Source organism: Eumetopias jubatus, unplaced genomic scaffold, assembly GCF_037043125.1.
Source record: "Eumetopias jubatus isolate StellerSeaLion01/CBP00866 unplaced genomic scaffold, mEumJub1_p1.0 scaffold_11, whole genome shotgun sequence".
In the NCBI taxonomy this organism is placed as follows: Eukaryota; Metazoa; Chordata; class Mammalia; order Carnivora; family Otariidae; genus Eumetopias; species Eumetopias jubatus.
In genome coordinates this window covers 86,402,549-86,418,139 of record NW_028274817.1, presented here as the reverse complement: position 1 = coordinate 86,418,139, position 15,591 = coordinate 86,402,549, and the positions used below count along the sequence as shown (strand labels likewise).

At 54.7% G+C, this 15,591-nt stretch overlaps 1 protein-coding gene across 5 annotated transcripts; it reads left to right on the top strand.

Moving 5' to 3' along the window:
* Positions 1-3,020: 3,020 nt before the first annotated feature.
* CDK16 (cyclin dependent kinase 16) lies at positions 3,021-13,756 on the top strand. Of its 5 annotated transcripts, XM_088028820.1 has the most exons (17): positions 3,021-3,400; positions 6,535-6,618; positions 7,809-8,016; positions 8,577-8,710; positions 8,811-8,936; positions 9,050-9,106; positions 9,204-9,318; positions 10,003-10,097; positions 10,190-10,252; positions 10,509-10,632; positions 10,830-10,950; positions 11,059-11,156; positions 11,239-11,344; positions 11,409-11,472; positions 11,652-11,742; positions 13,323-13,400; positions 13,486-13,756. In XM_088028820.1, exons 2-17 carry the CDS (start codon positions 6,613-6,615, stop codon positions 13,521-13,523), a joined length of 1,524 nt encoding a protein of 507 aa, XP_087884946.1. In that variant the 5' UTR covers positions 3,021-3,400; positions 6,535-6,612; the 3' UTR covers positions 13,524-13,756. The 5 variants fall into 5 exon arrangements, with proteins under 5 accessions (XP_087884946.1, XP_027969153.1, XP_027969150.1 ...); XM_028113352.2 differs by lacking the exon at positions 6,535-6,618; XM_028113349.2 differs by lacking the exons at positions 3,021-3,400; positions 6,535-6,618 and adding an exon at positions 6,658-7,566.
* The last annotated feature ends 1,835 nt before the right edge of the window (positions 13,757-15,591 follow it).

Below are 15,591 nucleotides of genomic sequence, written 5' to 3'. Positions count from 1 at the left end.
AGGACTGCAGGGCTGCCTATGCTTGTCCTTGGTCTTGACGGAACACTCCAGACAGTTGAAAGCACCAATCAGACTGGCCACCTGATGCCTGGGGATGCCACTCATATCTCTTCCCTCACCCAGCCAGAAGCCCAACTTCTTTCTCCCACTTGGAAATAGACCCCTCCTTCCTTCATTCAAACCTGGGTACTGGGAATAGCACAAGCTATTCCTGAACCCGGCCTGACACTCATCACAGCCTGCCCCCACATCTGCTGCCTCCTGAGCCAGCTCCAGACCCCAGGCACAGTGTATGCCCTTGTCCACTTCCCCCTCGTGATTATTTTTTTCCTTGGCCTACTCTGCTTGGGTGATCTCATCCTTCCATACTTCCTTTTTATTCCCCTCCAGGACATTGGGGACTGAAGTGCTTTACCTCTGGCATCTATTTAGTGGTGATGCTAACTGCTTAGGTCAAGTGGAGAGGTTTTCCCTCCAGAGATACTTTCCCATTGCTGCTCAAGAGTACCCCCCAAACACTCCACACCTTTGTCCGCTGTTGCTACCATCTTGAGACTCAAACTTTTTTTTTTTTTTAAGATTTTATTTACTTATTTGACAGAGACACAGCAAGAGAAGGAACACAAGCAGGGGGAGTGGGAGAGGGAGAAGCAGGCTTCCCGCTGAGCAGGGAGCCCAATGCTGCTGGGCTCGATCCCAGGACCCTGGGATCATGACCTGAGCCGAAGGCAGACGCTTAATGACTGAGTCACCCAGGCGCCCCGAACACAAACTTTTTCTGCCCCCTTTCTCTATTATCCCAGCTCCTTGTCCACTATCTCCCCCATTACAGCTCTTGATTCTCCAGACACTTTTGTCCCTTTGTTCACCACCCCAGCTCCTGGATCACCTTCCTACCTCATTCGTACCTGAAACACTTCTTTATCAAGAACAGCTTCAGCAGGAACCCTGGAATCCTGGTTGTGTCTTAGTTCTCCCACATGTGCCATTTTCTGTCCTGTTTGGCTACCATTGTAACACCAACAAGATAGAAGACCAGAGTTCTTCGGGTCACTTCACTGAGCCCCCTGCACCGGGCAGGCAGGCACAAAGAAAAGGGTGTACACGGTTGTCTTTTCTTGACCTAGAGCTATTTGCCATCAAACATTTGCCATAACATTTGCTGAGGGCTTACTATGGACCAGGCACTATTCTAGGCATTGGAGACAGCAATGGATCAAAAAAAAAAAAAAAAAAAAAAAAAATCCCTGCCTTGAGGCCTGTGGGCGTGTTGGGGGGGGGTTATGTTCTGCCAGGGTGAGACCCAGAATAGACAAACACAAGTAAATTTTAAGAAGTTGACCGGTGTCATTCAAAAGGTCTGTAGGGCCAGGTCTGGGGGTCTCCAATGATGGGGGTGCAGGTAGGCACTTTTAAATAGGGCATTCAGGGAAGGCTTCATGAAGGTGACATTGAAGCAAGGACTTGGAAGAAGTGAAGGGATGAAGCATGTGGGTATCTAGAAGAATATTCCTGGCCAAGGGAACAGCAAGTGCAAAGTCCCTGAGGCTGGATTGTGCCTGCTTTATTCAGAAACAGCTTGAAGGGAACAAATACGTCTGGAGTGGAGTGAGAGGAAGAAGGGTAGGAAATGAGAATGAGGTCAGGGAAGTGATGGACCTGATGGTCTAGCCCGCGGTGGACTTTCTATCTTCGTCAAGTATTTCCACTCCCATCATGCTCTGGTAATCCTCGCTAGTATGAACCTTACTGAAAACTCTAACCGGTGTGATCAAGGCTGCCATAAAAGGAAGCCCAGAAGAGGCGGGGAAGCTGGCTTTGGACTGGGGTGCAGTGTAAAGATGTCCCAGAAGGCCTGCCAAAAGCTGCCGCCATTTGAGCTGGGCTTGTTGATATTGTGTAGAGAGTTTTCCAGGCACAGAGGAGTGAGGGCTTAGGTGTGCTGGCAGTGCTTGACACACAACAGGCGCGCAATAGATACAACAGAAAACCGCAGACCTGGGGAAAACCACGGCGGGGCTCTGGCAGGCAAGAGGCAGCTGAGAGACGGCAGGCGAGAAAACCCAATTCAGGGTGCATACGCAAATGCTCGCGTGAGGCGGCAACGAGGACTCCCTCCGTCCTAAAGTCCCAAGCATGCGCAGTAACGCATCCTCCCCTCTAAAGGTCCGCCTTTCTTTTCTCAGCCTAGGCTCCACCCCGTGAGTCTTGCTGTGGGGCGGGGGGCAATGGGAGGGGTTAGAGGCGGGACGAAAGACGATTGAACGCTCTTTTGACCAATAACCTTGCGGAATATTCGGCCTATAGTGAGAGAGGCGCTCAGAACAAAAAGAAGTGCCCGCCCCTGGCGCCGAAAGCCAATGAAAGTCTGGCAGAGGCGTGGTACGGGGCAGTGAAATCACGCCTCTTCAGCTCAGCAACGCCCTTCATTCTTGCTCTGCCTCGCCCCAGGGGGCAAATCCGATTGGCTGGGCGACAACCTCAAAGGGCGGGGCCGCACACGTTCACAGTGGGAATGAGCTAGCGGAGGTGGGGGGGGAGCTGGGCGGGGCTAGACTCTGTCCTAAGGGGGTAAAGGCCAGTGATTGTCCAGGCCGCCTCTCCTAGAAAAGTCGTCCTCTCGCGAACCTTTAAAATTTCCTGCCTTCTGAGGCACCTCAAGGGACTCAGACTGACTGCCTCATCTGTCTTTTTCCTCCTTGCAAAAGTCCCGTTTGCCACCATGGGGATGTACCAAGTGAGACCAAGTAGGGGGACCGAGTGGTGACCGGCACCCTGGTTACTGGCTGCTGCCCACTTCGGCGCTAGCAAACTTCTAACAAGCTCGGAACTGAGTACTAAGCAACCTCTACATTTCCCCCTGGCGCCGTTCCAGGGCTGGCGCCACATTCCCCGGTGGGCGCGCAATGGCCGCGCCCCCTCCCGCTGCGGACGGGTCTTTTGGTACATGCAGTCCGAGGTGAGTCCCCTCCTTCCCACTTCAGCCTTTTCGGCGCGTGCGTGCGCATGCGCGGAGCGCGGCGCGCGCGGCGGTTGGGCCGTTGGGTGTTCGGCCCTGGGATCCGCCGCGTCTCCGCAAGCAGTCGGCTCTGAGCCGCGAGCCGCCGTGAGCTCTCGGATTCGAGCGGGCGCCAGCGAGCCCGGGGGCATCGCCCGCAGCGGCCAAGCTCATGGCCGGCTGAGCGGGACGCCGCCTCCGCCTCAACCGCCGCCGCCGCCGCCGCCTCCTCCTCCTCAGCCGGCGGCGGCCCGGGCCCAGCAGCCATGGCCGAAGACTACTGGGACGGGCGCCTGCGGCGAACAGGAGGAGAAGGAGGTCGCGCGGCCTCAGCCCGGGCCGCCGCCCCAGGCGCCGCCGCGCCGGCCCCGCGGCGCTGAGGTTGCTCGCGCGCCCCCGCCGGTGAGCGCGTCCCCGAGACGTGGGGTGGGGGCTGCCCTTCCTCTTGCAGAACCAACCCAGACCCCGGGCGGTGCCCAGGGGTCTGGGCTGCACCGCTGGCATGTGCCCCCTCCCCCAGCGAGTTTCCCAGAGTGCACCGGGGCGGGGGGTCATTCGGGGCCTCCCTGACCTTGGCCCCGCCCTGGGCCCGGTCTTGGAACTGGGGATGGGCAGTCCTGTGGGTGCTAATGGGAAGCAGGGTGATCAAAGGACCAGAGGATGTGGAAGTGGGTGGTGCAAGGCTCGAGGTTCGCTAATGGCCTGAGCTGTGGAGGGGTTGGAGCATGTGATAATAAGTCTTACAGCTGTGTAGGGCTTGAGGCCCAGCGTGTGCTAATGGGGGGGGCAGTGAAGGGCCCCGACGGTGTGTGATAGGGGGGAGCATGTCAGGGGAATGCTGAGGTATGCAAACGGGGTTAAAGGTGTGGAGAGACCCCGTGTGTGTTAATGGGGGATAAGGTGGTAGAGATAGCAGAAGGTATGCTAATAGGATCAGGGCTCTGAAGCCCTGTGTGTGTGGTAATGAGCGTCAGGATGGTGTTAATACTGTGTATCTGCCCATGAGGGACTGCAGCGTGCGGGGGTCCAGAGAGTGCCCATGGAGGTCAGGGTAGTGGAAGAACTCGAATGTTGAGAGTGTGCTAATGGGGGTCATAGCTGTAGAGGGTACGTGCGTGTGTTAATAAAGGTCTGGGTAGTGTGAGGCCCAGGATATGCTAATGGGGACAGAGTGGTGGAAGACCTGAGCCTGTGCTGCTGGGTACCAGAAGTTAGGAATATATGTGCGGTGGGAGGGCACAGTGGTGAGGGAAATGTCTTAGCACTGTAAGAGATTCAGTATATTAAGGATCAAGATGGTGTGAGGCCAGTGTGTGTGTCCATGAGGACAGGGGACGTGAGACTCCAGGATGCGATAAGGGACAGTTATATGTGAAGTTCTAGTGACCGTGGATATGGATTTAGAGCCTTGGAGGTGCTTAAATGTGTGCCATTGGGGGAAGAGTCAGAGCAGTATGGGGTCTGGAAAATGCTAGTGTCAGAATATTGTGAAGACAGTGTATGCTTGTGTCCACGGGGGACTGGGGTGTGTTGAGGTTCCAGGGGGTGCAGTAAGGAGGATCGGGGTTGTGAAGGGATTCAAATGTGAACCAACAGGCATTATAGGTGTGGAGGAGTTGAAGCAAAGAGAAATAAAGGACAGGAATATGTGAAGGTCTAGGTGTGATAAAGTGGATTTAGAACCATGGAGGGCTGAAGTGTGTGCTCGCTCATGGGGCTCCAGGCTGAATGAAGACCTGTGTGCGCTAATGAGGGTCAGGCCATTATAGAACACTGTGTTTGTGTGTCCCTGGGGAATGGGGCTGAGTAAGGGTTCAGGGTGTGCTAATGGGGAGGCACTGTAAGAGGCCCAGTGTGTGCTAATAGAGGTCAGGGTGAAGTGAAGGTCCAGCTTGTGCTGATGGGAGGTGGTGGGGACAGGGTAGTGAGAGGACCAGAATATGGGTTTAATGATGGTTATAGCTGTCGAGGGGTCTGAGTGTGGGCAAAAACAGTCAGGTCAGGGATTGGCAAGTTTCACTTTGTGTTAATGAGATTCAGGGCAGTGTGAAGGTCCAGTGAGTGCTAATTTGGGTCAGCTGTAGAGGGTCCCAAGTGCATGTTAATAGGGGTCAGAATTAGGCATGGGGAACAGTGTGTTAATGGGGGTGAGTGCTTTGGAGAAGCTAACAGGCAGCTGGGCCTAGGAGGCGCCCAAGAATGTGGCGCTGAGCGTTAACTTAGAGGGGCCTGAGCCTATGCAAACAGAGTGCTCTGCTCTGCTGGGGCTTCCTATGCTGATGGGGGTTAGAAATAAATGGGGAAATTTCAGGTGCTGATAGTTAAAATGCAGAGAGGCCTTCTTGAGGGGCCTGTGTGTGCTTATGGGGGTCTGGAAGGGATGGGGATGGTGTGTTCTTGGTGGGAGTTGTGTGGTGACTGTGTCCTCAGTGGACAGTGTGGTGTGAGGTGATGAGTGCCCTTGGGTGTGAGAGTATTCTGAGGAAGGGTGTATGTCGTCGGGGGTCAGGAAGGACAAATGCCCTTTTTTTTTTTTTTTGAGTGGAGTTGTGTATCCAGTTTCTTGTTCCTTCCTTCACTATACTGAAATCTAAAAAGCTCAGAAAATGGAAATAATATTTAAAAGTTTTACTGTATATTAATGTTCAAGTGTCTCTGTTCACAAAGGTCTGCCCAGGGCACCCCTGCTGGGAATGTTGCGTGATACACAGATTTTGTATCCTGTCTTCCTAAAGTCCCCAAAAAACTGAACTCTGGAACATGTCCAGCCCTTGGAGTTTCCAGTTAGAGGTCATGGACCCTGGCTCCTTCTGGCTCCCTCCTCATCTTCCATCCAGCCCTACTTACTGTCCCCCCAGATGCCCCATTCCCTGCCACAACAGGCAAAGCCGGCTGGGTATTCGTACCATGGATGCAAGACTGCCTTTGGGGCTGGCCATGCTTCTCCTTCTTCAGCTTCAGGTCCAGTGTACGGCCTACTGGGTCAGAATTTTTTTGTTGTCCTGGGTTCTCTGAATGGACCTCATCCTCTTTACTGGGGTCTTTCCGCTAGGCTGGCCCCTCTGCTCCTGCTGGGGGTGGTGAGGCCAGGCAAGCGGAAGCAGGGTGTAAGGACCAGTGCGGTAAGCACCTGATTTCAAGGTAACAGATGACCCACTTCTCTCCTCGAATCCAGCCCCAGCCTCATCCTCCCACCTCCCATCTAGCTCCACTTCCCTTGGGCCCAGGGCCATCTTAGGCCCTGCTGTGAGTCCAGATGGTTCCTAGGCCAGGTCTTTCCCCCTCCTTGCTGGCCTGGAGCCCAGGAGGAAGCAGAAGAAGGCCAGCCTAAGCCTTTTGGTGGCCCTGTTCCCTCCAGCAGCCCCATCTAGGTCATCTTCCTGCCGATGCTAGTGTCCCTGGGCCACGTTTTCTGGAGTTGTTCACGGGTAGCAAACTTACCCTGCCCATCCTGGTAGAGATTGGTCTTAGGCCCTCAGCCCCCTGATTCATTAATTTCTGCCGTAAGCACTTTTTGAGCATCTACTCTGTGTCAGTCACTGTTCCAGGTCCTCAGGATATAGCCGTGACCTAAACAGACAGAAATCTACCCTGGCGGAGCTGATCTTCTAGTTATGGCGGTGAGGAGACAGACAGTTAAGAATATAGAAACCAATAAGTAGTTGGTATCATTTCTGAGGAGGTGATAAGTGCTGGGGGGATAATTTGGCAAAGTGAGGGGGAGCTCAGTGTGGTTGAGATTTTAAATAGGGTTATTTGTGGAGGGTTATCCATGAAAAAGGTGGTATTTGAGCAAGGGTCCGAAGGGGGTGAGGGAGTGAGCTATTTCGAAATCTGGGGGAAGGGTGTTTCACGTACTAGGAACAGCCAGTGCAAAGGCCCTAAGGTGGGACTGCTGGGTGTGGTTGCAAAACAGCTAGCAATGGTTGAGGGGGAGGTGAAGCCAGAGAGATAATAGGGGTGAATAGGGTGAGACCTTGTGGACCACCCTTGAGGACTGGGACATTTATTTGGGGTGATAAGGGAGATGTGCACTCTCAAGTAGAGGAGAAATGAGGCTAGGCCTGGCTTATAAAAGTGAGTGGGACGTCCCACCCTGATTGAAACTTTCCAGCGGCCCTCAGGACAGCTGGTGTCTATTGAGATCCCCCCCCTCCAGAACCTACCCAGTGGTTGGGTCTGGGTAGGACTCCCCTCTCTGTACACCCCTCACTTGAGTAGACCAGTGGGATAGTCCACTTACCAGTGGGGTAGTGACAATGGTTGCTGGGGAAGGCGGGCGGGTCCTTGTGGTTGTGGGGAGCATTCTGCCTTGGCAGTTGGGGGTGATGTGGGGCTGGTGCCGGCTGAGTATGCCATTCTCTGGGCAAGCCCGGGGTCGTATTGGTGGCCCCTCGGTCCTGGGCAAGCCGCTTGCCCCACCCACAGCTGGGCCCATCACCACTGCTGCACCTGAGAATGCCTGCTGTGGAGGTCTTTGTTCCCACAGTGAGGCTGCTCGCATAGAGGCCAACAGTCCACCAGTTGGGCCCTTGCCCTCAGCCAGCCACCCAGGCCTCAACTCCCAGGTGCGCTACTTAGGAGCAGGGTCCCCAGGGGCTGGCTTTAGGTGGGCAGGCACTGACAAGGGTCCCCATCTATGCCAGGTTTCCGGGAATCCCGAGTGGTTCAGGCCTCCACAGCGGTTGGGTGGGCACTGACACAAGTTCATGTCAGTGTACCTCGCTAAGTTGTCTTGGGCTTTAGGGGGCCCGTGGTGGTCAGGCAAGTGTTAACGTGGGACCCGTTCCCTCTATTCCCCCCTGCTCAGGTCGCCATGGATCGGATGAAGAAGATCAAGCGGCAGCTGTCGATGACACTCCGAGGGGGCCGAGGTGTGGACAAGACCAATGGTGCCCCTGAACAGATAGGCCTGGATGAGAGTGGGGGTGGCGGTGGCAGTGACCTTGGAGAGGTACCCACTCGTGCCGCTCCTGGGGAACCTCGCTCTGGACGGGGCCCCCTCAGCTCTGCACCAGGTAGGTCCACTGACCACTCCTGCCCCCGAGACTGGTCCCTAAGGTGCTGCCTCCCAGCCGAGCTCCCTTTAGACTTGTTTTATTTCCGTTTTCCTTTCTCCATTTTCTCCCCCTTCCCTGCCATCCTCTCAACACCCTCTCTCTATCTGTCCATCTGTGTCCCTTTCCTTGGCTTTGTGCCCAGGCCTCGAGGGAGGAAGAGTGCCCTGCCTGCTATAGCTGCCCCAACCTTCCTTTGCCCTTCTCCTGCACTCTGCTATGGCCCCCTCAGGCCTACGGGTGCCTGCCGGCCCTGGGCCAGCACCAGTCTCAGCTCACCCCTGGAATGGGGTGCTCCACTAGGTGACTATTGCCCCTCCGCCCCTATTCAACCCATCCCGACTTGTCTGAACCTCCCTGGGCCTTGCCACCCTCTCCCTGAGGGACTCCAGGCTGCTCTGGGGGCTTGCTTGTGTGGACATGTGTGATGAAGGAATGTGTTATGCTGGGGAGGGGGTTCCTGGGGCTCCAGACCTCAACTGGTCTGCCCTCCTCCCCCCCTCCCCCGTCCTCACCACCAGAGATTGTACATGAGGACTTGAAGATGGGGTCTGATGGGGAAAGTGACCAGGCTTCAGCCACGTCCTCGGATGAGGTGCAGTCGCCAGTGAGGGTGCGCATGCGCAACCATCCCCCACGCAAGATCTCCACTGAGGTGCTTAACCCCCGTCTGGCTGGTGGTGGGGCTAGAAAAGAGGGTTAAACCCAGGGAGGTGGAGCTCATGGTCCTGTTTCCCACCTATCTTGCCCGCTAGGACATCAACAAGCGCCTGTCACTGCCAGCCGACATCCGGCTGCCTGAGGGCTACCTTGAGAAGCTGACCCTCAATAGCCCCATCTTCGACAAGCCCCTCAGCCGCCGCCTCCGCCGTGTCAGCCTGGTGAGCATCTTCTGTTTCTGTCCTCTCCTCTCCCCACCCCACCCCCCCCCCAACTTCTCTCCTCCCCAGTCCCCTCCCAGGAGCCTGCTTCAATCTGCCCCTTTACCCCACAGTCTGAGATTGGCTTTGGGAAACTGGAGACCTACATCAAGCTGGACAAGCTGGGTGAGGTGAGAGACCATCATGAGGCCTATGGTGGGGATGGGAGTCCGTGAGAACTTCTTGCAGCCTCCAGTTCCTTTCCTCTCACTCTTCCTCACACCCCAGGGTACCTATGCCACCGTCTACAAAGGCAAAAGCAAGCTCACGGACAACCTTGTGGCACTCAAGGAGATCAGACTGGAACATGAAGAGGGGGCACCCTGCACCGCCATCCGGGAAGGTATAAACACCCGGGAAGGCTGTCCCAGGGTTCCCGGCCTCTCCCCATGGCACATACATACAGGCCCCATGGTGAGAAGAGAGACTGGGGGTTTTGAGACTTCCCTTCTGACGCTCTGAGCTTCATATGAAAGTGCCCATTGTGCAAATCTCTAGATAATAATCAAGGTAACCAGGAATCTGTTCCTGTTTGGAGAAGAGACCAAGGAATTAGAAAGCAGGGTGCTTACTTTGGTTCTGAGAGAACCCATGAAAGTGCTCACCAGTTTCCTTGACACGATTTCTAGGCAGACTATCACACGAATGAATTTGAATTGCATAGAAATTATATGCACAAACTCAATTTCACACGAAGCTGCAGGCCTCTGTACCGAGGGTTGAAACAAAACCCCTTTCCAGAAATCAAAAACGGGTTGTCAAAATCTAATGTCACGTAAGCCTGGAGCTACAGTCCCAGGTTCTTGCTCCCTACTCTTCTCTGAGCCTTAGTTTCCACATCCGGAACCTAGGGACACACCTTCCTGGCTTTGCGTGGGATAGAGCCGGTGGCTGTGAGCCACCACCCCAAAGTGCACAGGGAAAGAAAGAAACCCCGGGCTCATCCCTGTCTGGTCCTCGTCCTTGCCTCTGGCCTGAGGGTGGGGGTCCTGACTCTTCCCCCATCTCACTCCCATGCTTGCTGCAGTGTCCCTGCTCAAGGACCTCAAACATGCCAACATCGTCACGCTACATGACATTATCCACACGGAGAAGTCACTCACCCTTGTCTTTGAGTACCTGGTAAGCTTGAGTGGCAGTGGGTCCTGAAGGGGGGAGGTGGGCAGATGGCCACTATCTCCTCTTTTCTCCTCTGTTTCCTCTCCTCTCCTCAGGACAAGGACCTGAAGCAGTACCTGGATGACTGTGGGAACGTTATCAACATGCACAACGTGAAAGTGGGTGTGGGGCAGGAAGCAGGGGCACATGGGGGCCCCCACTCACCCACTCCACCCCACAAATCTCCCAGAAACAGACTTTTCCTGTTTGGCTTTTTTGCCGGGAGCCCTTGGAGGGCATTGGGACCCTGTCCTCTTTCGTGAACTAAGGCTCTGGGCTCAGTGTCTTTGGGGGCGGGGGGGGGGAAAGCAGTGTCTGCTGGGGGTCAGGCTGCTGGATACCCTTTGACCTCCACCTGCCCTTCCGGGTTCCTAGCTGTTCCTGTTCCAGCTGCTCCGTGGCCTGGCCTACTGCCACCGGCAGAAGGTGCTACACCGAGACCTCAAGCCCCAAAACCTGCTCATCAACGAGAGAGGAGAGCTGAAGCTGGCAGACTTTGGTACCCTGGCCTCCCCCTTCTTCTCAGTGATGCCCCAGCCTTACCCTCCTACACTCCCCCTTCCTCGTGACCACCTAATCTCCGTCCCCTTCAGCTTCTCCAGGCTTTGCTTAAGACGCCCTCAGTCCCAACTGTACCGTCCCCCAGACTGCCGGGGGCGTCCTCAATTCCAGCTGCCCCTTCTCTCAACCTATCAGGCCTGGCCCGAGCTAAGTCAATCCCAACAAAGACCTACTCCAACGAGGTGGTGACACTGTGGTACCGACCCCCCGACATTCTGCTTGGGTCCACGGACTACTCTACCCAGATTGACATGTGGTGAGGACAGGTGGAAGTGCGGCAGGGGCCATGTGGTGGAGGGGGTGGCTCGGTCACAATGGCCAACAAGCCAGCTGCCTCCCTGTTCACTGTGCCCTCCCTGCCTAGGGGTGTGGGCTGCATTTTCTACGAGATGGCCACAGGCCGGCCCCTCTTCCCAGGCTCCACAGTGGAGGAACAGCTGCACTTCATCTTCCGCATCTTGGGTGAGGAGGGGGGTGAGGCCTAGGAGCCATGGGGACATTTAGAGATGCCCTGTGGATGCTTAGGGTAATTTTTCCCCGCCAGGAACCCCAACTGAGGAGACGTGGCCAGGCATTCTGTCCAACGAAGAGTTCAAGACATACAACTACCCCAAGTATCGAGCCGAGGCCCTTTTGAGCCATGCACCCCGGTGAGACTGGTGGGTAGGTGGGTGGGTATGAGGGGCCAGAGTGCCCAAACTCAATTTAAAGCAGGTCCCCTTGTCCTTGCTGTAGACTTGACAGCGACGGGGCTGACCTCCTCAACAAGCTGCTGCAGGTGAGTCCACCTTCCTGGGCCAGCCTTGGGGGTTAGGGGATTCTAGGTGTGGGGAAATGGACGAGCTCCAGGGGTACGGTCTGGGGTGGGGAGGAAGAGAGGCCTACTTGTTGAAGGTGTTCAATACACCACCCCTGCCGCCGCCGCCCCTGCCCTCCCCCGACCTGTCCCCCACTCAGTTTGAAGGTCGCAATCGGATCTCCGCAGAGGACGCCATGAAACATCCATTCTTCCTCAGTCTTGGGGAGCGGATCCACAAACTTCCTGACAGTGAGTGAAGTTGGTGGGGGGCTGTGGGGAGCAGGGCTCTGGCTGTGTCACCTCCAAGGGGGCACACCCTTGTTCAGACATGTGATGTGTTTGTTACAAAAATTATTTGCTTTTTGGTTCCTTTTTACCTTTCATGGGAATTTTCAAACATACATAAAAATAGATGCAACATCGTTTTTCTCTTTTTAGTAAACATTTTCTCATAAAATGTACAGGAAATGCACAGATCGTAAGTATACAGCAGAACGAATTTTTTTTTTTAATTTTACTTATTCATTTGAGACACAGAGATAGAGCATGAGCAGGGGGAGAAGCAGGCTCCTCACTGAGCCAGGAGCCGGACGCGGGGCTCCATCCCCGGACCCTGGGATCATGACCAGAGCCGAAGGCAGACGCTTAACCATCTGAGCCACCGAGGCGCACCGACACAATGAATTTTCACAAACTAAACACACCCGTGTAACTGGCATACAGGTCAAAAACTAGGATGTGAGGGATGCCTGGGTGGCTCAGTCTGTTAAGCGTCTGCTTAACATAAAGTAACAAAATAAAAAGATTTTATCTATTTGTCTGACAGAGAGAGACACAGCGAGAGAGGGAACACGAGCAGGGGGAGTGGGAGAGGGGGAAGCAGGCTCCCCACGGAGCAGGGAGCCCAATGTGGGCCTCCATCCTAGGATCGTGGAATCATGACCTGAGCCGAAGGCGGATGCTTAACGACTGAGCCACCCAGGCGCCCCTCCCTCTGGTTATTTTGAATCAGCTCCCAGAGATATCATTCATCTATAAATTTCAGCATGTGTCTCTAAGATATTTTTTAGGGGCGCCTGGGTGGCTCACTCGTTAAGTGTCTGCCTTTGGCTCAGGTCATGATTTCCGGGGTCCTGGGTTCGAGCCCCGCATCGGGCTCCCTGCTCCGCGGGGAGCCTGCTTCTGCCTCTGCTTGTGTTCCCTCTCTCGCTGTGTGTCGCTGTCAAATAAAATCTTTAAAAAAAAATAAAAATAAAATATTTTTTTTTAATTTTTTTTTTTAAAGATTTTATTTATTGATTTGAGAGAGAGAATGAGAGATAGAAAGCACGAGAAGGAAGAGGGTCAGAGGGAGAAGCAGACTCCCTGCTGAGCAGGGAGCCCGATGCGGGACTCGATCCCAGGACTCCAGGATCATGACCTGAGCCGAAGGCAGTCGCTTAACCAACTGAGCCACCCAGGAGCCCAAAAATAAAATATTTTTTAATAACGATATCGTTATCATATCTTAAAAAAAAATTGGCTCACTTCCTGTATCTCCCCCACTGGATAAACTAAATCAAATCTCAAACACCATTCATCACCTAAACTCAACAGATGGTAATTGCAATACCATTATCATGCTTGACAAAATTACTGATTTCCTGGTGTCGTGTAGTAGTCCATATTTCCTAGTTGTAGCTGGTTTGTGTGTAAGGATTATTTGATAGGTGAAAGTCAAGCCTCTCAAAGAAAAGGCAACTTTTTATAATTCCCCCAATGGTGCCATGTGGGAGGTGATCCTGGATGGCCCTGTGGGTCATTTCCCACTGTCTCTCTTCCATCCACAGCTACTTCCATATTTGCACTAAAGGAGATCCAGCTACAAAAGGAGGCCAGCCTTCGGTCTTCGTCAATGCCTGACTCAGGTAGGTGTGGCCCTCGCCCTCTTCCCTGCCCCAGCCACCTACCTGCTTACCCACCAACAGCCATCCGCTCTGCTTTCCCCTGCAGGCAGGCCAGCTTTCCGAGTGGTGGACACCGAGTTCTAAGCTGAATTCTAAGCCACAGACCGAGGCCCCCGCAGGCAGCAGCTGAAGGGATGCTACTCCCCTCACAGGGCAGCCCGCAACTGCATCCTCCTCGCTTGCTGTCTGCTACCTGCCTGACTCATGCTCGCCTGCCCACATGTCCCCCGCTGCCTGTCCGAACACCCGACCATTGGCCTGTCAGCCCACCCATTGGCCTGTCTGCTGGGTGCTAACAAAGCTCTCATCGCTCCTTCGCCTGGTTTGTCTGTCTTGTCTGTCTGTCTGTCTCTCTCTGTCTCGGTAGTTGCCGGTGGACAGCATGGCCGTGCCAGCCTCCCACACTGAGGCCAGGCCTATCCCCCCTCCCCATCATATCCTCCCCCAGGACCACTACCCCACGGCCAGCCAGGGGTCCGGAGCTAGCCCAGGCTGGGGATCTCGACTCAGACAAGATGTGGCAATGCCTTGGGTCTGAGGCTTCCCCTGCCTGCTTTCCTGCCTGCCCCACCTGCCTCATGTTGTGTGGGCCTTTTTTTTTGTTTGTTTGTTTCATTTCATTGTTGTTTTTTTAATTATTTTAAATGAGGTTTTCATTTTTTAAATGCAATATCTCTGTATACAGACTGGCTGGGCCCCACCCCCTGCGTGTGGCCCTCCCACAGTATTTTGTGCAATGAAGCCCCGCTCCCAGCCTTTCCAAGGCAGGGACACAGCCCCTATTTTGAACCCTGACCATCACCAGACCCTGGGGTCGGCTAAGGGAAAGCATGTCTCGACCATTCGCCTTCCTACCCACCCCCCCCGCCTGCCATCCCCGGCCACAGGGGAACCTGGGGACTACCGGAGACTCTCTGGGAGGTGGACGAGGTGGGGGGCCCCCACTCTTTCCCCCCTGCAGTCCCATAGCTGGGGCCTCCTTCCTTCTCAGGGTCTCCTTAGCCCAACCCTCCTGCCCCTGTCCCACTCGGTGCTGTTGCGTAGGGCCCTGCCAGGAACTGACCAACTCTTCAAGGAGCCATAGTGTGTATATGTGCACAAGCAGGGGCAGAGGGATGCATGGGGGTCTGTGCCCAGCTGTTATCCCTGAACCCCTGGGGAGGGTGAGGCAGGGCAGGGACAGTCTCTGGGGTCAGTCCCAGATGGGTGGTTACCTCCCCGTCCTCCACTCTAAACCTGGGGCCCTCAAATGGGGTGGGAGGGCTGGGGTGGGGGCCCTCCTAGTGGGGTTTGGGGGGTTGGGTTCCTGAATGCACCATAATCGCTGTATGAAATATTAAAAAGTCTAAAGTGAAAAACCTGATTGCAAGTCCCTGCAGGGGTGGGGGTGGGCTCAATCCAAGGTGAGTCCTGGGACCTTGGAGAATTCATAACTGGCCCCCATCATCTAGGAGAGCACTGAGCTGGGCCAGGGACATGGCATGACTATGAAAGGCATCTGAGGGGTTGCACACGCAACAGTGGAACATTGAGTTGAAGCAGGTAGGGCAGGCTGAATAGAGGATGAATTAAGAATCAAGCAGAGAAGAGATTCACCCAAGAGGATGAGGAAGCCAGATAGTGGTGGGGCCTGGTGTTCGTAGAGGGGCTGTTTGCAAGACACTTGGGAAGGCCCAATAAAACGAGGTAGGGAGGAGAGGTCCAGTATGACCACATGTCAGAACTGGACACCATGAGGCAGGCCAGTTGGAGAGGGAGTATGAGAGAGGCTAAATTTTGGACCACTGAGAGGTGGGGGAATCCTTTAATGGGTCAAATTCAGGAGTGGGGCCATCGATGGATGGAACTAGAAGTTTGGATTATTGGTGTCCAGAAAGTAACAGAAACCCTGGGCATGGGTGAGATAACCCTGAGGAAGGATGCAATGGCTACTGCAGGTAATAAGCCTAACTAAGGCTGGTTACTAAAGTCCAATGGTGGTGGCCCAAGGACCTCTAACCATTCCACTGTGGTAAGCATTTGGTGATATCTCAGCCTGCAGCCTTATGGTTGCATGGTGGCTGCCATGTTCCCAGAGATGGGGAAGCAAGCAACAAACAGGACATCCTTCCTGTCTTACTTCCTTGTAACAGGGCTGAACCTTCCACAAGCT